Below are 21,290 nucleotides of genomic sequence, written 5' to 3'. Positions count from 1 at the left end.
TTACCCCTGGTTTTACCCAAGGTGCTCATTTTATTCAGGCTGAGTCGACCTGGGGCCTATAAACATTTTTAAAAATGTCTAGTTGTTCTTGCCGGGGTAGGATTTGAACTCCGGACCAGGGGCACGCGAGCCAAACACACTACCACTTAGCTACGCCGGCCCTCAAAATAAAAATATAAACGTCTAATAAATTTTATTCGAGGAATTTCTCTGTATGCCGGAGGTAAAGGGCACTATGTCACAAATTTCTAATTTTACAGGAGAAGCGTTTTAAGTTTATTTTTGTGTTTCTTTATTCACAGGATGTATGTTAATACACATTATGTCACAATCCCTTGTCTGATTTATTCTTCAGATTATTAATTTTCAAAATTGTATTATTTAAAACACATATTGTGATAATAAACTTATTTATTTTTAATTTTATTTATTTAATTATTAATATTTTAATTTTAATTTATTTTTAGTAAAAAAATAATTAAAACACAATGTAGTGAACATAGTGCTGTTTACCTCTTCAAGATCTTTTGGGTCTTGGTACTAGATGTTTACTAAAAATGCCTTATACAATGTTAAACTTTAATTTGTTTCTCCTTCATGACAAATATAGGTAAATGGGCAAAGTGTAATACTTTACCCTGATTGTTTAATACTGGATTTATAAAGCAATGTACAGAGAGGTATAGGGTTTCATGTTCACATGGTGCCCTCTGCCTCTAAACAAAATGTGCCATGATGCTTTTTATAAAGTGCTTATCTTTGTTATTTTATAAAGTAGGACATAGTGCTCTATACCTCTGTGTGGAGAATTAAAAGCTCATTATAACTGCAGTAAAATCCCAATATTGACAAAAATGGACATAGTGCACTTTACCTCCGGCATACAGAGCTATTCAATGATTTATTTGTTGTTGGTGAAACCGGACCTTAATTATTCTTATTATTATTTAATCTTATTCTCGTCTCTGCTCTCCATCGAATGCTCTTCTGCACTCAGTATGATGCCTTCAAAACCGTTTCACCATTGAGCCTTAATTATAGCGAATCGCATAAATTTATGAAATTTCGTACGGTTCAAAGATATTGGCAGTTATTTCGGTATGGGCACCAGACTATACTAAAATAGTATGTCTTAACTGTCTGTTACAGTTAACATTTTTTTTTATCTAAAATCTTTGGTTCAATGTCCGTTGTTACGCTTCAAATTAATATCTATGGAAATTATTCAAGTGGGACTATTAATACACCTAATTTTTACCAGTTTTATTAGTCTAGAGATTACCAAATGTACTTTTAATTCTTGCTATTGATGAGAAACATACATAGATCATCGTTAAACATTAGAATTAAATATGAAGTATGATCCAAAGAGAGGATTACAATTGTACGGTGTTCCAAAGAGACTTTTCATAAATTATATTACGTTTTATATTGATGAACACAACGGAAAAAACAGATGAAAGAACAAAACAGTATACAAAGATTGCCATAACAGGTCCTTGTATAACAGAAAGTGAGGTTACATAGATAATACATACGGCAAAAAATGGAAAAGCACTGGTAGTCCAGGAACCGAAGCTTTTTTTTACCTCTCAATTTTTACAGAATGGATCGATTTGCTTGAAAATTTGAGAATAAGTACTGGATAGTCCAAGGATCAAAATCTAGATGACGCCGAAAGGCGCTTTTACCATGGGGGTTGTTGCCACCCCATCTTGGGGGTGCAAATTTTTTATTATATTTTAACCACAAAAGTTGATAAAATTATTCATTTTAAGCAAAAAATGTTCTATAAATTTTTTTGATAAAATTAACATTTTTCGATTTATTCGCTATTGAAAATGTTAGTTTTATATTGAAAAAATCAATGTTTTTCGATATTATACTCATTTACGATTCACTAAATTTTTGCCGTACAAAAATTTTTTTTAATACCATGTTCTTGGGAATTAAATAACCTACAATTTCATATTTAAACATTTTTTCGTATCTCTGATGGTAATCTTTCTATTCTGAAGAAAATGGCATTTTTTACCAAACTACAAAAATTCGCTATTCGCTTTTAACTCCAGTGTTTTTTAAAAACTAATCATTCTAAGCCAGTCAACTTTTTATTTTTTATCCTAGGAAGTTTGATAAAAAAGAATTGTATAGGTTTTTATAAGATCTATAAGGCTATTAATATTAAATCTTTTTAAAATACTCAGTCGCAAAAAGAGGTGACTGTAAAAGGGTTGGTATAGGTGGTTCTTCATAATTGTTAGAATTCTAATAATCTATTATTCAATTCAAATATTTTTATCAATGTTTTTTTGCTAGATTGATTTTATGCCAGTCAATAATATAATAAAAAAATATGAAAAAAATTTTTTTAAGAAACGCTTTTCTTTAGTCACGAGTGACTAAAATTAAGAATATTATAAAAAATCAACTAAAAGGCAAAAAATAAAAAAAATTGAAAAAATCTAACAGATTCGTCAAAGAAAAGCGTGGCGCGTCTTCATCGAATAAACGGTTTTCGCCCCACGCTTTTCTTTAACGAATGTGTTAGATTTTTTCAATTTTTTTTATTCTTTGCCTTTTAGTTGATTTTTTATAATATTTTTAATTTTAGTCACTCGTAACTAAAGAAAAGCGTTTCTTAAAAATTTTTTTTTCATATTTTTTTATTTTTTTCTTTTTAGTCTTACACTTTTCAAACATTAAATTATATCGTCATGTTTATTAAAATATGTATAAAGCATATGATGTACTAACATGAAAAGTAGTCGGAGTCGGCAAAAAATTTGAAAACTTTATTGTTTATTAATGAAGCATAACGTAAACAATTAACGTAAAAAGTGAAATTATGTATGGTTCATATCATTAGCTACAATCCGCAAAACTTTCAAGTTTTTACATTGTAAAAAACAGGAGAATTTAAGCATTTTCCATTAAAAGCTTTTTTTTTATTTAAACAATTAAAAAGCATAAAAACATTTTTTTATTGATTATTCGTGTATTGTTCCCGCGAATGCATATGTCCGCAAATTTTCATTCATTTACATTGGAGACAAGGCAGTCATATTAACGTCTAAAGATTTGACGCAAACTATTGAACTAAATAAAAGCGTTTAAAAATATGAAAAAATCTGATATAGGTAACAATTTTGATCGTTTTAAACGGTATTTGGGGGATAGCTGATGCCAATTTCGCGAAGACTTAATTTTTATTTGTTTTTTTAACAGGCAGTAAGAGTGAAAAAGCCGTTTTTTGCTTATAAAACGTTTCTTATGAGAAAATGGTTCAAATAAATGTTAGATCATAAAAAGTTCTTTAACTTTGAGAGTTTCTATATTAAAATACATTATTTGAGTAATTTATAAATGTTAATAACTTTGTTTTTTTTTGCATAATGACATGTGCCATAACCACCCAAAATTTTGGCAGTTAGGTAATCAGTTATTAAAGTGTGCTAAATATCAAACAAATCGATCAAATAAATTATAAAAGTATTTCAATTTGTTTATCACGGAGAGCGATTTTAAACAACTGTACTTGCCTAGTATTCCTGTCGCCAATGGGGGTACAACGGCCTCCTTAATTCAGATGGACTTACCCAAGTTTTTTTTATGTATTTTGACCCGTAGAATACGAATTTTTTGGGTAACAGTTGATCCGGATGTCGATAAGATTGTTATAAACAAAGAACTTGAGGAATCACATAACAGCGATTTTTCGCAAAACAAAACATGTTTTTGTATTTTGTGGGTCATTCTAAGCAAAAAATGTTTTTATAAGTTTTTTCGTAGGATGCATAGTTTTCGACATAAATGCGGTTGAACTTTCAAAAAATCGAAAAATTTCAATTTTTGAACCCGAATAACTTTTGATTGAAAAATAAAATAGCAATTCTGCTTACCGCATTTGAAAGTGCAAGTCAAATTCTATCGGTTTTGATTATTTTCATTGCTAAAAATTAATTTTTTTTATTATTAAACAAAGCTATAAACACATAGTGATTGAATGATGTTTTCAATGCATTTCTCATTTGAAGTCGAATGAGTAGGCGCACATACAGACAATTTCTACGTAGATTACGAACATTAAAACGCATGATTGGGCACGGGAAACACTTGTTTAACAATAAACAAGCAATTCAAATAATCAAAACCGATAGAATTTGACTTGACCTTTCAAATGCAGTAAGTAGAATTGCTATTTTATTTTTTAATCAAAAGTTATTCGGGTTCAAAAATTGCACTTTTTCGATTTTTTGAAAGTTCAACCGCGCTTATCTTGAAAACTATGCATCCTACGAAAAAACTTGTAAGAACATTTTTTGTTGAGAATCACCAAAAAATTACAAAAAAATGTTTTGTTTTGCGAAAAATCGCTGTCATGTAATTTCTCGAGTCCTTTGTTTATAACAATCTTATCGACATCCGGATCAACGGTTACCCAAAAAATTCGTGTTCTACGGGTCAAAATACATAACAAAAACTTGGGTAAGTCCATCTGAATTAAGGAGGCCGTTGTACCCCCATGGCGACAGGACTATAGAGAGAGTTTAAATGCTAATGGTAGGGGAGCTTAAGCGGGGATTTTTGCAGTTACTCGAGCGCGTCAGATTATGATATGGGAAGAAACCTGGTACCCTGCAGATGTACCTCTACCATAGATTGGCTCTTAACACAGGGGCGTTCGTTAAGGGGGGCCCGAAAAAGAAAATCTATCCTTAAGAAATCTCGAAATTGTCAGATTAAGATAAGGTAAGTTAAGTACATGCAATAGAGTGTATATTTAAAAAATCTGACGATTTGAGCCGGGCGGTAAGGAAATGGAGGAGTCCCAAAATTTCACAAGAAAAAAGCGAATATTTCGCGAAATGAATAACATATCGAAAAACTAAAAAATATGTGCTCAATATTTTTTAAAAATCTATCAAATGATACTAAACACCACTTTTCATGGAGAGGGGTGGGGGTAAATTTAATATTTTAAATACGAATCCCGCGATATTTCGCGAAATGAACATCAGATCGAAAAACTGTAAAATACACTTATTCAAATATTTTTGAAAAATCTATGAATGGCACCAAACACGACTCCCCACGGAGGTGGGGTGGGGGTTACTTTAAAATATTAAATAGAAGCCCCCATTTTTTATTGCCGATTTGGATTCCTTACGTAAAAATAAGTAACTTTTATTCGAAACATTTTTTAGAGTTATGGATAGATGGCGTTATAATCGGAAAAAACGATTGTTGGAAATGGAAAATTAAATTAAAAAATGGCAAGCGCCCACTAAAATGGAAAACTTTACTTAACTTTTTTTTGTTTTAGGACCTACTCTTCACAACTCAGTAGGTCCCCAAAGCGCTCGAGTGATTGCACATTTAGCATACTTTGCTCCCCTACCATAAAGAATCAGTTAGAAGTTAGATCACTCTTGAATTTTGACGGTTCCAACTTTGCAATCCACTCCTGAGACCAAATTTTTTAATGCGCGACGATAACGACAAATCGCGGGATCTCCGCTATGGACTAAAATTTTTTATGAATTTGGTGACAATATCATTTGAAATGTCGCAGTGACGTACTATTTTTTTCTTCTTTAAATAATTGCAGACCATTGCCCGTATGCGCCAATGGTGAATATATAATAATGCGCAATAACTAAATCTTAAAACCCACGAAATTGCATTTACATACCTCAACCGGTTTTAGAGCAATAAATAAATCATCGGTTCGTAAGAGAAATTTCAACTCCACGTGTCTCGGAAATGAAGCATTTGCGGACATACATTTATCGGGCAAACTGCCATTATTTTTTCATGTAGAATTATCCCTTAAAAGTTCTTCAGACTTATTTAGCCCTGTATATATTTTTTTCTTTAAATGTATTCTAAATATTACAAAGTATGCACGGCAAATCCTTTCCTTTGTATGTAGATATTACCGGGGGTGGTATTACATTGTGACATATAATCAAAATAATTACCAATTGCTTTCTTTGTTATACTGTCATATTTTTTTAAGCATGCGTCGAGACAAGACTTTGTGACTAGATGAATGTAACGAAATATCGATTTCCTTAAAAACGCCACCTTGGCTAGGAAAACTGCATTTTGCGGCTGCGCCCACCATTGCGCAATTCCTAATTTATTTATTTACCACCACGAACCATTCTGAATAAAACGCGACACGGACAAAAGGGTTGAAGAATAAATAATATTTCTAAAATAAATTCAGCTCTACGCGTATCTAAAGTCTATGTGTGTTTGATTTGACTGCGGTCTGCTTGTCACATTGCCAAGACGAATCTGGGTACTGAAATTCTCAAAAGCGTCCTGAGGGTTTTGTAATAGTTTGTGAATGGTAAAACATCTACGATGGAAGCGCTTTCGAGTTTGCTGCAGCGCGATCAGTGTAAGTTTGGAATTTTTTTTTAATTTTATATACTGTGAGGTATGGTGTGGGAGGAACTGTGATTCAGGCGGCTCCGAACGATTTTTCTGAGTATCGAAATTGTCCGATGCTATCTCTTGCTTGTGATTTTTTTAGATACTTCGTAAGTATCTGGCGTAGTCGGGTGTATTTTCGAATGGAATAGTGAAATTTTTAGTGAGGATCGCTATTTTTGGATTAGCCGCTCAAAAGTATGTTCTTACGTTTGTGTTAATTAAGATTTTTCGTGCTTGATTACTTAATACTGATAGATATTTTTAATATCACTATTTTTAAGACTGACTGGGGACTAGGTCACGATTTTGATAATTCTCCATACATTTCGGCCTTTTTAAATAGCTGTTATCAAAATTCAAGTAAAATCCACCAATAAAGGTTAACATCCTAACATTAAGTAAATGGGCGCTAAAGATAATAAAAAATCTAAATTAAATTTTAACTGACTATCTACTTTTATGCTTCACAGTTGCCATTATATTTCAAACGACATGGATCGTCATTCTAAGATTAGACTCTGTAATTTTTTAACCTACTGATTTGAAAATTGCATAATGCTATTGAATTTTCGATTTAATTTTTATTTGTTTTTTATTAAGATACAATATCAGCCTTGTGGTAAGATTTGATTTATTATTTTACACATTTTAGTCTCAACTCTGTTCAAATATGATATCTAAAGATTTTCGTTAGTTTATTCCATATTCTTCAGTTAATCTAGAATCTAGCCATACTGTCTTAAACCAAAATGCCAAAACCTAGAAAAAATCGTGAAGGTATTAAAAATAGGAAATCAATTTATTAAAAGTTGAAATGTCAAAAGGCGAAGTGAAATAAACGGACATGCATCTGTAGCTATTTCTGTATACAGGGTGTTTGGTAGGTCGATGGAAATTTTTTAAGGGATAATAGGGGACGCCATTTGCAACATTTTTTGCTAATAATGTATCGCTCAAACTGTTAAGGTTTCCGAAATAAAGTTAAATTTGTCAATATTTGACAACCGTACATTTTTTGCTAATAATGTATCGCTCAAACTGTTAAGGTTTCCGAAATAAAGTTAAATTTGTCAATATTTGACAACCGTCTATTTCACGTTTAAAAATTATCTAGGCGTACTACCTCCCTGTTTTACGAATGGAATAAAAATGTAAACCTACAACACTGACTCTTCGCATACAATTTCCATCAGCTATCGTCATTCTCCGAACGCATAACAAACAAAAAACAATCTACCTGCTATGCTAAAAACAATCTACCTGCTATGAAGTGGTTTATTTTGGTTTATAAACATGGTTATTGTATGCGTATAAAAGGTGCGTTTTACTGTTTTGACATCCGAATTGTGTTTGGAGTTGCATTAACAACGAAGGGTTTTTGCAATCTGAGCAAGTAATACGTAAGTCATTTTGTATATCAGGGAAGTATCTCGCTTAGATAATTATTTTTAAAAATAAAATAGACGAGCAGCCTTATTTTCGAATATTGACAAAAACTTTATTTCGGAAACCTTAACAGTTTGAGCGATACATTATTAGCAAAAAATGTTGCAAATGGAAACAATGAAACAAATCCACCTACAAAATCGCTACATGGAATGTAAGAAGTATGTATGAACCTGGGAAACTGAAGAATATACAGCAAGAGATGATGCGACTAGATATCGATATATTAGGAATAAGCGATACAAGATGGGTCAGCTCTGGCGAACTCAATACAGACAATGGACGAATCTATTACTCTGGAAGCAGCGACACCCAACACAGATATGGAGTTGCTATGATCCTCAGCGAAAAAGTAACGAGATCAGTAACAGGCTTCGTTCCGATGTCCGAAAGAATAATAATGTTGCAGTTATTGACAACCCATGGAAAAATGAACCTAATCCAGATTTATGCGCCAACTGCTGACAAAAATGAAGAAGAAATAGAAAACTTTTATAGCGAACTCCAGAAAACATTACATCTCACAGCATCTAGAGACATAACAGTGATCATGGGTGATTTCAACGCAAAAATTGGCGAAGGAAAATGCTACCCTAATGTAGGATCATATGGGCTTGGCGAACGAAACGACAGAGGAGATCGCCTAATAGAATTTTGCCAGGAGCATAATGTTATAGCCGCAAATACATTCTTTAAATTACCTAAGCGACGCCTGTATACATGGAAATCACCAGCTGACAAAGAGCACAAAATTGTCAGAAATCAAATTGACTACATCCTAATAAAGCACAGATATCGAAACTCAATTCAGGCAGTAAAGGCATATCCAGGAGCAGACGTATCCTCTGATCACAGTCTTCTTATTGCTAGGTTTCAACTTCAACTAAAAAAGACGCAAAAAAGCCGCAACAACAATAAACTTAACATAAAGAAACTAAAGTCAGAAGAAACAAAAGAAAATCTGAAACACGAAATCAACACAAATCTAGACAGAAACCCAGGAAATAATTGCAACGTAGAACAGCAGTGGCAATTCTTCAAAACCTCTATATTAGAACCAAGTAAGAAAGTACTTACTACAACCAAATGTAAGAAAGAAGAATGGATGACGGAGGAAATTCTAGACTTGATGAATGAAAGAAGAAAAAACAAAACCATTAATAAGACCCGCTATAAACAGCTTCAAAACCAAATAAGAAGAAAAATTAGGGAGGCTAAAGAAACCTACTTCTCTGAAAAATGTAAAGAAATAGAAGAACTGCAAAACACATATGACAACTTCAACCTACATAAAAAAGTCAAAGAACTAGCCGGAATAGGAAATAGAAGAACCTCAAATATATTGCTCGACAAAAATGGAAATATTATAATGGAGACAAACCGAAAACTACGACGATGGAAAGAGTATATCGAGGAACTATTTCATGACCAGAGAGAAGCTAGTACATCCGTAGATAGCCAAACGGGAGATGTAGGCCCAGAGATAACCAAATCAGAGGTTAGTCAGGCAATAAACTCTATGAAAACCAATAAATCTGCTGGTCCAGATGAATTGCCTAGCGAGCTGATAAAGTTGGTCAACGAGAAAAACCTGGACATAATAGTAGAACTGTTCAACGCTATCTATACTACTGGAATCATCCCTAGAGAAATGTTGACATCAGCCTTTGTGTGTTTGCCAAAGAAGGTGAATGCAAAAGAATGCAGTGACTACCGAACCATAAGCTTAATGTCACATACCTTGAAAATTCTATTGAAAATTATCCACGCCAGAATACACTCTAAACTGGAGCTGGATATTAGTGACACTCAATATGGGTTCCGCAATGGTATGGGTACCAGAGAGGCATTATTCTCCTTCAACGTGCTGACACAGAGATGTTTGGATGTTAACCATCCTCTTTACGTCTGTTTTATAGACTACAATAAGGCGTTTGATAAAGTAAAACATGATCGACTCATGGAAATCCTAAAAAATAAAAACCTAGATGAAAGAGATTTAAGACTAATAACACACCTCTATTACAATCAGCGAGCAATAGTAAGAATTGAAAAAGAAACATCTGAAGAAATGGAAATAAAGAGAGGAGTCAGGCAAGGCTGCATACTATCACCTCTATTATTTAACGCTTATTCTGAAGAGGTAATGCGAGAAACTCTGGAAGATGAAACAGTCGGCATAAGAGTAAATGGAGTCTTAGTTAACAACATCAGATATGCAGATGATACAGTAATAATAGCCGATAGTTTACAAGACCTGCAAAGACTCATGAGTAAAATAGTAAGGTGTAGTAGGGAGTACGGACTCTCTCTCAATATCAAAAAGACGAAGTTTATGAAAATTAGTAAAAACAACCATAATACTAACGAAATCTTGATAGTAGAGGGCCAGCAGATCGAAAGAGTAAAAAAGTACACTTACCTAGGAACACTTATAACAGAAAATAATGACTACACTGCAGAAATAAAAGTCAGAATCGAAAAAGCACGTTCTAATTTTATAAAAATGAAAAAGGTCCTATGTAGCAAAGATTTAACATTAGCTCTTAAAGTACGCCTAACAAAATGTTACGTCTACAGTGTTCTATACTATGGAGTGGAATCATGGACGTTAAATGTAGAGACAATGAGACGACTTAACGCCTTTGAAATGTGGACCTATAGAAAAATTATGAGGGTTTCCTGGGTAGATAGAGTTACAAACAATGAAGTACTGAGAAGAATAGGTAAAGAAAAGGAAGTTGAACTTACAATTAAAGAAAAGAAGCTACAGTATCTCGGACATGTGATGCGGGGCGAGAAGTATGGTATCCTACGACTCATAATGCAGGGAAAGATAGATGGCAGAAGAAGCATCGGAAGAAGACGAATTTCATGGTTGAAGAACCTGAGAGAGTGGTTTGGATGCAGCTCGAAACAACTATTTAGAGCTACTGCCTCAAAAATTAAAATAGCTATGATGATTGCCAACCTCCGTAGCGGAGATGGCACCTGAAGAAGAAGAAGAAGTTGCAAATGGCGTCCCCTATTATCCCTTAAAAACTTTCCATCGGCCTACCAAACACCCTGTACATGTACAGACATAATTGTAAATAATATATTATGTAAATTATTTATTATATCTTCAATATTTTAATAGTACATTATATACCGCGGGACTGAAGTAGTACATTTAATCCTGAAGGTAAAGTTTATGGCCCGACCGCAGGGAGGGCCATAATTTACCTGAAGGATTAAATGTACTTCAGTCGCAAGGTATATACGATACTTTTCGTACTTCCGGTATGATTTTATTAATTATTTCAATAATTTCAATCAGTTTTTTCTCTCTTCAACTCATTTAATAAACTGTCTTTAAAATAAGTTACCATAGTAACATTGCGTTGTGACAGTTATAATTTAGAAACATTGGTCATTACTAGTGTCATTGTAAAGAAACATTGTTATTGATAATTATTGGTATCATGAGTGAAGAAGGTGTATCTGATATTGATAAAAGAGCAGCCGAAGTATATGACGAACTGTCACAATATTAATTTGAATATTAACGTTAATTACCATTCTAATTAATTATATTTTTCAATAAAATATCCCTTAAATTCGTTTGTTTGTGATTTAATCGTTCCGGGAGTTTCGTCAATATTTAATCCCGGAGGGATTAAATGTGACACTTTAGTACCTGTCACAAGGGAGTGAAGTTGTCACTTTAGGCCCGGAAGTACGAAAAAACCATTATGCATTCATTCATTCATTCATTCATTAAGCATTACAACCCCTAGGGATTATAGCTGATGCCATGGCGTTCAAAATCCTAATCTTGGGTGAGGTGGATTACTTCTCTGTCATTTATAGCTTTCTGTGTATTTTTGCTACTGCCGTGACTCTTTTGCACTGAACTTTCCAGTCTTTCATATTCATTGCTCTTGTGTTTTCTTGTACATCATCCAGCCATCTTCTTCTAGGTCTTCCTCTACACCTGGGCCATAGTGGTGAGTGGTGTCCAGTTGGTTATCCTTCTCAACATATCTGATTGTGGGCGTCTCTGTATATGTCCTACCCATTCTATGCGAAGAGATTTTATGCATCTGACTATATTTTCTCTGTTTAATTCTTCTTCAATTTCGGCATTTGTTTTCATTCTTATGTCTCCATCTCTTGTTGCATTGTGGCCCAGTATTGTTCTCATTACTTTTCTTTCAAATTTCAGAAGGCTATGTTCCTTTTTCTTGTTAATCGTCGTTGTTTCCATCCCATATATAACAACAGATCTTTAAAGGTTCATCTTTGTTCTGTTACTTAGAGTCTTGCTTCTCAGCAGATTTCTATTCACTTCATAATATGTTTTTTTTGCCTTTTAGAATTCTTTCCTTTGTTCTCTCTTTTTCCGGTTTTTCCTATTGTTACTCCCAAATAGCTAAAGGTGGTTGGTTACAGTTTCAAATTATGGTTCTGTGTTATTACATATTTCTGAGTTGTTTGTTGTGTCGTCCTTCGCTATCGTCATGTATTTTGTTTTGCGCTGGTTTATCTCTAACCCTATTCTCTTCTTTGTTATCTGCTTTCTTATCAAATTTTTCAACTGTTTTTATAATTGTCATCTTCGTCTTCGCTAAGATGACTAAATCATCTGCATATGCTACTTGATCCGATAGTTGAAGTTGATCTGTGATAATGTTTTTGTTTGCAAAGTTTGTTCTCCCTATTATTACTTTTACTTCCAATAGGTTAAATTAATAGTGTCGCTAAGATAGTCTCCTTGTTTCACGCCTTTGCTTACATTGATCTCCTTAGAAGTTGTTCCGTTGAAACTGTTCTTTGCTGTGGTGTTCTTTAGGCTCACTGTTAGCATATGTCTTAAATTTTCTGATCAACTATTTTCAATGGAAAATAAGCCACAATTTTACCAAAAAAAAATGATTTTATTAACCACAGTATGGTGGAGATACGTAGATGATTTCAATATGGCCTCATAGATCAAAATTGTTGGATACATTCCTGAATATTATAAACGATCAAGAAGAGACAATAAAATTTACAATAGAAAAGGAATACAATAACACTTTGCTAACAGATGTTAATAATTAACAATTGTTAACATGTGTTTTATTAAAAAATTATTATCCTTTATCGTTTATAAATCAGGAATTGTCAAGATTGGATCGAATGGAACAGAACAACTTAGAACGGGATCCTACAACATTCACAAGAAATAATACGAGGAAAATATCAATACCATATATAAAAGGACTATCCGAGAAACTTAAAACAATAGGAAATAAATTCAACATTTCAACAACATTCAAAACAACAAACACGTTTAGATCTATTCTATCTAAAACTAAACCTAACAATGAACAAGAAAGAACAAAGAATAATTGGATTTATAAAATACCTTGTGAATGCGAACAATTTTATTTAGGTGAAACATCAAGACCATTAAACGTTAGAATAAGTGAACATCAGTCTTATATTAAAAATAGAGAATTTGATAGATCTCAAATATGTCAACACGCATGGGATAATGAACATACAGTTCAGTGGAGAGGTTCAAGTATAGTCCTAAAAGAATCAGATAGTAAAAAGAGAAAAATCAAAGAAGCGGCTCTAATTATGCTAAATGAAACCAATTGTGTCGCAAATTCCTCGGTAGAATGCAGTAGGGTGTGGTTACCCATACTGAAAGAGGAAGTCATTAGAAAGAAAATACCACGATTATTAAGTCAATAACATATCGAGTTAGTACAAATTTTATATTTTAGTATTACTTATTGTATATCTATGTAGTATTAATATTATTTATAATTTAAACATATTAAAGTCAGAATTTGGTATTAGTTTTTTGAAAGTAAATTAAATGTAAGACCAAATACTTACGATGTCGGGATAGTATCACGAGGTTTTTTCCTGGTTTTCCCTCGTGATTTACTATGGAATCTCTAACGTGAGAATTTTACTGTCATCGTTGCATTTGGTTGTCTTTTTAAAGACAGATCACATGCTATGATTTTTTTGTGACGGATATTCTTGAGTTGGGATTGATTTCATGTAATCAAATGAACTATCTTTTAGTAAAGCCGTCCCAGGAACGCAACTCATAAATATGGGCGATATCATTTTAAAGTCTTATACTTTAAAATGTATAATATACGTCTGAATTGCCAATATAAATGAGTCAGATTAAATAAGTTATTAGAAGAATTTTTTTACTTAGCAACAACATTTTTGTTTATTTTAGTAGTATTTTGTATTTTGACAACGAAACCAACGACACCCGATTTGGGCTTCTAAACGTTAATAAAATCATTTTTTTTTTGGTAAAATTTTGGCTTATTTCCCATTGAAAATAGTTGATTGTAAAAATACCACAAGGAAATAGCTTCAGAACAATATTAAATTTTCTGGGATTCCGGTATTACTAGGATTTTTCTGGGAATATTTAAGTTAACTAATAACCTTTATAATCATTATTATATTCATTCATGATCTGTGCATTCTACATACTTTACTAGGAAAGTAGAATACACAGCATTTTTATTTACAAACTAACTCAGAGGACAATTGTTTCTATTATATACATTCTCATTATAAAATAAATAATCTTTTTTAATCGTCTGTATCACTTGAAGCATTGAACTTTTCGTCGGAAACACTATCATCGTCGAGGTTAATGACCATTCTGTCTATACATATTTTATATAATACAGAGTGGGAAAAACAAAAGAGTCCACCCCGATATTTGGCAGTATTTATTAGATTTTAAGGAAATAAAAAAACAGGTCAATTTTGATCTAAATGGGACACACTTTTACGGTACATACATCTGTCATTTGTCAACCCCTTCCCTTCCACTTCCCCCACCCCTTATTTTTAAATAGGGAATAGGGGTTGTGTGCTAACTCATTTGAAAGGTTATTCAATTCTCTATTCAGTAATTCAACATTAACATAATTATTTATATAGGGTGTCCAAGAAAAAAATATTTTAATTAAAATAATTGACACAAAAAGAAGAATGTATGTATGGTGTATTCCACGAATATACGACTGTTTTGGATTATCGCGACAACGAATAATTTAGTATGCAACATAAGAAGTACGGAAGTATTTTGCTCTAATAATTACTCCAATAAACAACAATATAATTTGTAATTTACTTTCGTTCTTTATATTTTGCACAGTAAAATATTCGTTGTCGCGATAATCCAAGAGGGTCGTATATTCGTGGAATTGGGTATAATTTATTTAATTCAAAATACATTCTACTGCTGTCACAAAACAGAAAAAAATGGTTTTTGCTAAATAGACATTGCTTTTCGCTTAATTTCAATGTTCAAGCTGCCACCCATCTGCCTCTTGGTAGGTTGAATATTGAATTTAAGCAACAAACAATGTTTATTTATCAAATAAACATTTTTTTCTGTTTTCTGTCAGCAGTAGAATATATTCTGAGTTAAATCAATTACATACATTCTTCTTTTTTTGTCGATTAATTTAATTCAAAATAATTTTTCTTGGACACCCTGTGTAGATGATTATGTCAATGTTAATATTACTGAATAGAGAATTGAATAACCTTTCAAATGAGCTAGCACACGACCCCTAGTCCTATTTAAAAATAAGGGGTGGGGAAGTGGAAGGGAGGGGGTTGACAAATGACAGATAGATTAATTTACCCTAAAATTGTGTCCCCTTACATCAAAAATTGACCTGTTTTTTTTGTTTCCTTAAAATCTGAAAAGTACTGCCAAATATCGAGGTGGACCTTTTATTTGGCCCACTGTATATATTTTTATTCCTCTATTATAGTAGAGAATTGTTTTAACATTTTGCTATTTTTGAACATCAACATTTATATAGGTACTGTAATTATATTACTGTTACATTGAGTGATTATTAAAATTAATTGTGTTATGCAAGGTCAGTAATATGATTTAATTTAGGTGAAAATACTGTAATATGCACATAATTTGGATTTTCTGTCTGCGTTTAACCTAATTAAAAAGGATAATTGAATGAACAAAAATGGATATTATAAGTCAAAATGAGGCAGGAACTAATATTCGAATTATTTATCCTCTACGCTTTTCAAGGTGGAAAAATTAAGCAGAACAGAGTGGTGAAAATTCGAATTTTAGCTCCTGTCCCATTTTGACTAACGATTCATAGATGGTGCTATAGTTGCATCTTTTGCAATTATTTTAATAATTAAACCGAAGAGATCAAAAAATTTGAATCCAGTTCAGTGCCTCTACACAGGTGCTCTGAGGAGGCTACGGTAAAGCCGAAATACGTATAAGCACATGATGGATGTACTGTTCTGTAATCAAATCTGAATCATCTTTATTTTTAGTTAAAAATTGATATTTTTCAAGAAATGATGTGGTTATTTAAATGAAAAACAATTTAAATAAGATGCTCAAATTGACATCTCCTCACTACTTAGCAATAAACCAAGCTTTGTTTGCTTTGTTTGAAACTCAGCACGTTTTTAAGGGCTTCAGGTCGAATGACAAGCATTTCAGTAGTGATGTTGATTATAGTTACTTCCGAGTATTCGTTACAAATCGTTACTTTTGTATAAAGTAATCATTTACAGTATTCGTTACTTTGATTACTTTTGTATTTGAGTACCGGTAATCATAATATCAGGTAATCATGATATTATCGAAAATCGTATTTCTCAGTAGGTAGGTATTTTGTACAGGTATTCCGATATAACAAGTAATCATTTACAGTATTCTTTACTTTGATTACTATGATTTAATACTTTTGTTACTTTTGTATTTGAGTACCGGTAATCATATCGAAAATCGTATTTCTCAGTAGGAAGGTATTTTGTATGCCCGCCCCCCCCCCCTAAATGCCCTGGTCTAATTCTAATAAAACCAATGCAATACATACAAAATTAAAGTTGTTGATCATACTGTAAAAACATTATCATTTCCACATTTTTCCGGTCAGTCTAGAAAGTAATCGAGTGTACTGGTTGTAGATACAATAGTCGTTACTCGCTCTGATACGATTGGTACGAAGTAATAAAATAATCAGAGTAGATACAATAGTCGTTACTCTCTCTGATACGATTGGTACGAAGTAACGAAGTAATCAGAGTAATCAAAGTAGATACAACAGCCGTTACTAGCTCTAATACGATTAGTACGAAGTAATGAAGTAATCAGAGTAATCAAAGTAGATACAATAGTCGTTACTCGCTCTGATACGATTGGTACGAAGTAATCAGAGTAATCAAAGTAACGATTTGCCTCTCTGTATAGTAATCGTTACTTTCGGTATTCGTAAGTAACGAGTACTTTGTAACGAATAGTTACTTTTTCAACATCACTACATTTCAGTACTACATAATCTTTTCTTCAGATTTGGAAATATTCTAACTGTCTTAGCATAATGGTGTGTTGATACCACAAAGCTTTGGGATGCTCGGATTGTTATCTATCATTTAGAAATGGCGTAATAAATTCTGGTATTGTTTGCTGTATCAACAAGTCGAAATAGCACCAATTCACCAATGAGATTTCTGTCTACAAAAATTGTGCCGATTATTTCATTCATAGAGATTCTGACCAATACAAACCTACAAGAATAAAAATTACAGCGATAATTTTTAATAATTTTGAAATGAAATTTTTTACATACATAATAATGTATACAGGATGTTCCAATTTAGAGATATGATGTCATCGTTGATTTTCTTAAATGGCAACACTGTCATTTTGATAGCTATTTTGATAGGGTGTGTAAAGTTATACATAACTGCAAAATATCAAATTTTTATTCCCTGCCATTTACAAGATAATAAAAATAACAAAGTTATGTCTGTAATTTGGAATACTTCATCAGTTCAAATATTAGTTGTTTTTTTGAAAAATACTCAGACCTACCGATTAATATTTCAAATGGAAATTTTTTACATACAATAATAATGTATATAGGGTGTTCCAATTTAGAGATATGGCATATCTTATAAATGGTAGGGAATAAAAATTTGATATTTTGCAGTTATGTATAACTTTACACATTCTATCAAAATTGCTATACAATTTCGATTTGAAATACTAATGGACAGGTCTGAGCATTTTTCAAAAAAAAAACAATTAGTATTTGAACTATTTAATTTATTCCAAATTACAGATATAACTTTTTATTTATTATTATCTTGTAAATGGCAGGGAATAAAAATTTGATATTTTGCAGTTATGTATAACTTTACACACCCTATCAAAATAGCTATCAAAATGACAGTGTTGCCATTTCAGAAAATCAACGATGACATCATATCTCTAAATTGGGACACACTGTATACATTATTATTGTATGTAAAAAAATTAGATTTGAAATACTAATCGACAGGTCTGAGTGTTTTTTAAAAAACAATTAGTATTTGAACTATTGATTATTAATTTATTCCAAATTACAGACTCACTCTGTATACCATTACACACATCAATTACTTTTCGAACTATTTATTCAATCACCATTACGAGCTACAAATATGTAATACGACAAACAACTTTTTCTTGTGTTGAGAACTTGACATCTTATTTCAACAGCTGTTGTTTCACTGTTCAATGGATAAGAATTTAAACTGATTTCAAAAACACTAAATTAATTTTTTTTTTATTGCTAATGAAGAAACTAAATCGAAAACACTTCAAAACAGGTGCCATTTAATATTTAACGGAGACGGATAAAATTACGATAATTTAATAAGATGTAATTTCCCCCTTAATAACTGCTCTAATAGTCTAGGCAGATTATCGCAGAATAGGCCATTTTTGGGAAAAGTTATTTACCAGCAATTTTATTGCTGGAATCGAATCTGATGATTGTATATATTAATAATATAGGTATGCAAAGTCCGCAGATAGTGTGCTACTTTTTTTTATAAAAAAAATGGCGCCCGAAAATCGTGTTTTTTTTTTCAATTTTTGCTCTATAAATTCAAAGATTTTAACTTTACACCAAAAACACCCAAATAAAAATTCGCCGTAATTAAATTCTGCATAGAGACGTGTTTTTCCCGATTTACTTCGACGACAATTTCCCCGGAAAATGCGGGATTTTCCAACAAAATCTTTAATTTTCAACTAAAATTTTAGATAAGTAATTATTGTTTATTAATAATTAAATAACTTGGTAATATAAAAGCTCTTTTCGTATAGATTATAATTCCAGAAGCCGATGGAAATTGAATGAACAGTTTAGCAACAATTGAGTTGTTAATTAAAAATTTACGGTCGCTGTAATAACCACAATAATTATGTACATAAGAATAACTATGATTTTTGTATAAAAAGACATCGTACCTATCTAATGTACTTTACAGAATTGAAATTGGACTATTTAAGCGGCCTCAGGAATATTTTAAAATTATAAACAATTTTTTGGCTTATAAACAATTAGAATATCTCGGGAAATATTAAATTAAGTTAAATCATGAAAACGGCATTGGAAAAAAAGCGGCAGGACGCTTCTTTTAAAAGAAAAAACGTTTAATTGTGATGAGTGGTTCCTGAGATACAACCGGTCACAGTTGACCGGCATTTGCGGCAAAGATCTAAACAATAGGATCATAATTTTCGAACCACCACCTTTTTATTTCGGTCCTCTTTCTCCACACCAATTTTCATATCTTTAAAATACTCATCACATATATTATTACAAAAAAACTATCGATATTACGACTGAAAATTGCCAAAAATAGCAAAATTACAATCAAAAATTAGGTTGGAGAAAATGTAATCTCAAAGTTCAAAATAGGTATACGTTAAAAAAATGCAATTTTTCGGTTTTTCATGGAGCAATTTTCTTCATTCTTTTTTTGTTCCCAAGGTCAGCAAGGCTGGCTATGCTGTCTCTACTCGGTGCGGATATGTGTGTCCCGTCCTATAATAAGTGAAAATCGTACGTGGAATGGGGCAAGGCTGTATTTTGTGCCATAATCTTCAATCTCTACTGTGAAAGAATATTTATCAAAGCTTTGCACGAAACTGAAAAGGCGAGTGTGAGTACTAAACGAGTGCTTGCTAAACAAAATCACGTATTAAAGTCAACAATATGGACTTAATATAAACGTAAAGAAGACAAATCTTATGATCATCAGTAAAAAAGGTTATAAAAGGTCAACCAAAACCCTGTAGAGAAAATAACGCACTCCAACTACCTCTGCACCATAATAAATGAAGAATGGACTAACAACCAAGAGATAAAAGAGCGTGTATCGGAAAATCTATGTCAACCTTCAACAGGATGGGGGGGTACTTCAAACGCCACAACCTGAGATGAGTCTATATCGGAAATACTTCAAATTCCGTGGGTTGACTGAGTCACAAATGAGAAAGTCCTCAGAAAAATGAAGAAGAACTGAAGAAATAAATAATATCCAGAGAGAAGAACAAGCTAATGATCATCAGCAAGCAAAACATAACTGGAGTAAATCTGTATGTGAACCAAATGAGAATTAAACGTGTCTCACAATACAGCTATTTGGGCACTATAATCAATGAGTCGTGGGACAATACTCAAGAGATTAAATGTCGCATCGGAAAGGCAAAGAGTGCATTCTTGACTATGAGCTCTGTGTTCAAGAGCCATGACATCACTCTGAAAACAAAAATAAGGCTCCTTAAATGTTACGTGTACTCAGTGCTTTTATACGGAGTAGAAACGTGGACCTTGAAGGCGGAAACTTTATCGAAACTTCAAGCTTTTGGGCTATGGTTGTACAGAAGGATCCTGAAGATACCATGGACAGACAAAGTCACCAATGAAGAAGTACTACGGAGGATGAACACAACCGCAGATTTAGTCAACATCGTGAAGGGCCGTAAGCTGCAGTACTTAGGGCATATAATGAGAAATCAAGGCAGATACGAGCTACTCCAGTGCATTTTACAAGGTAAAATTGAAGGAAAAAGGGCCCCAGGACGAAGAAGAATATCCTGGCTTGCTAACCTGAGAACATGGTATAGAAAGACCTCAACACAACTATTCCGTATAGCAACTAACAAAGTCATCATAGCCAGAATGATCGCAACGTTCGGAACGGACAGGCACCCTAAGAAGAAGAAGAAGAACATCCTGGTTAAAGAACCTCAGAACCGGGTTCAACACAACATTTATGTAGCCTTTCCACGCTGCTTAAGATCAAATAAACATTGTCATGATGATAGCCAACATTCTTCACGGATAGGCCCATCAATAAGAAGAAGAAATGTTATCCTAAAACGTGAAAGTTGAATCCATAAAAGTTTTTCCCAATCCTTGTATCAACATAATAAGTGAAGTTTATTCTGGTTCAAACGATACAGCTTGTAAATAGTTTATAATATCTGTACTATTCCCAGTGAGTAAGAAATGTTGGTTTAGAGAAAAATAAAC

At 32.6% G+C, this 21,290-nt stretch overlaps 1 protein-coding gene across 6 annotated transcripts in view; it reads left to right on the top strand.

Moving 5' to 3' along the window:
• LOC126887119 (reticulon-1-A) overlaps positions 1–21,290 on the top strand; it is a 130,558-nt gene that overhangs the window by 64,719 nt on the left and 44,549 nt on the right. Inside the window, exon 1 of one of the 6 annotated variants that reach the window (XM_050654475.1) lies at positions 6,175–6,412. The exons of 4 other annotated variants lie outside the window; for them this stretch is intronic. In XM_050654475.1, the coding sequence (XP_050510432.1) occupies positions 6,376–6,412 (37 nt within the window). In that variant the 5' untranslated portion in view covers positions 6,175–6,375. Of the gene's footprint in view, positions 1–6,174; positions 6,413–6,454; positions 6,643–21,290 lie in introns of those variants that run through there. One more of the 6 variants, XM_050654476.1, reaches the window with a different exon arrangement.

This window comes from Diabrotica virgifera, chromosome 6 (genome assembly GCF_917563875.1).
Source record: "Diabrotica virgifera virgifera chromosome 6, PGI_DIABVI_V3a".
Taxonomy (NCBI): domain Eukaryota; kingdom Metazoa; phylum Arthropoda; class Insecta; order Coleoptera; family Chrysomelidae; genus Diabrotica; species Diabrotica virgifera.
This window is presented reverse-complemented; position numbering and strand designations above follow the sequence as displayed.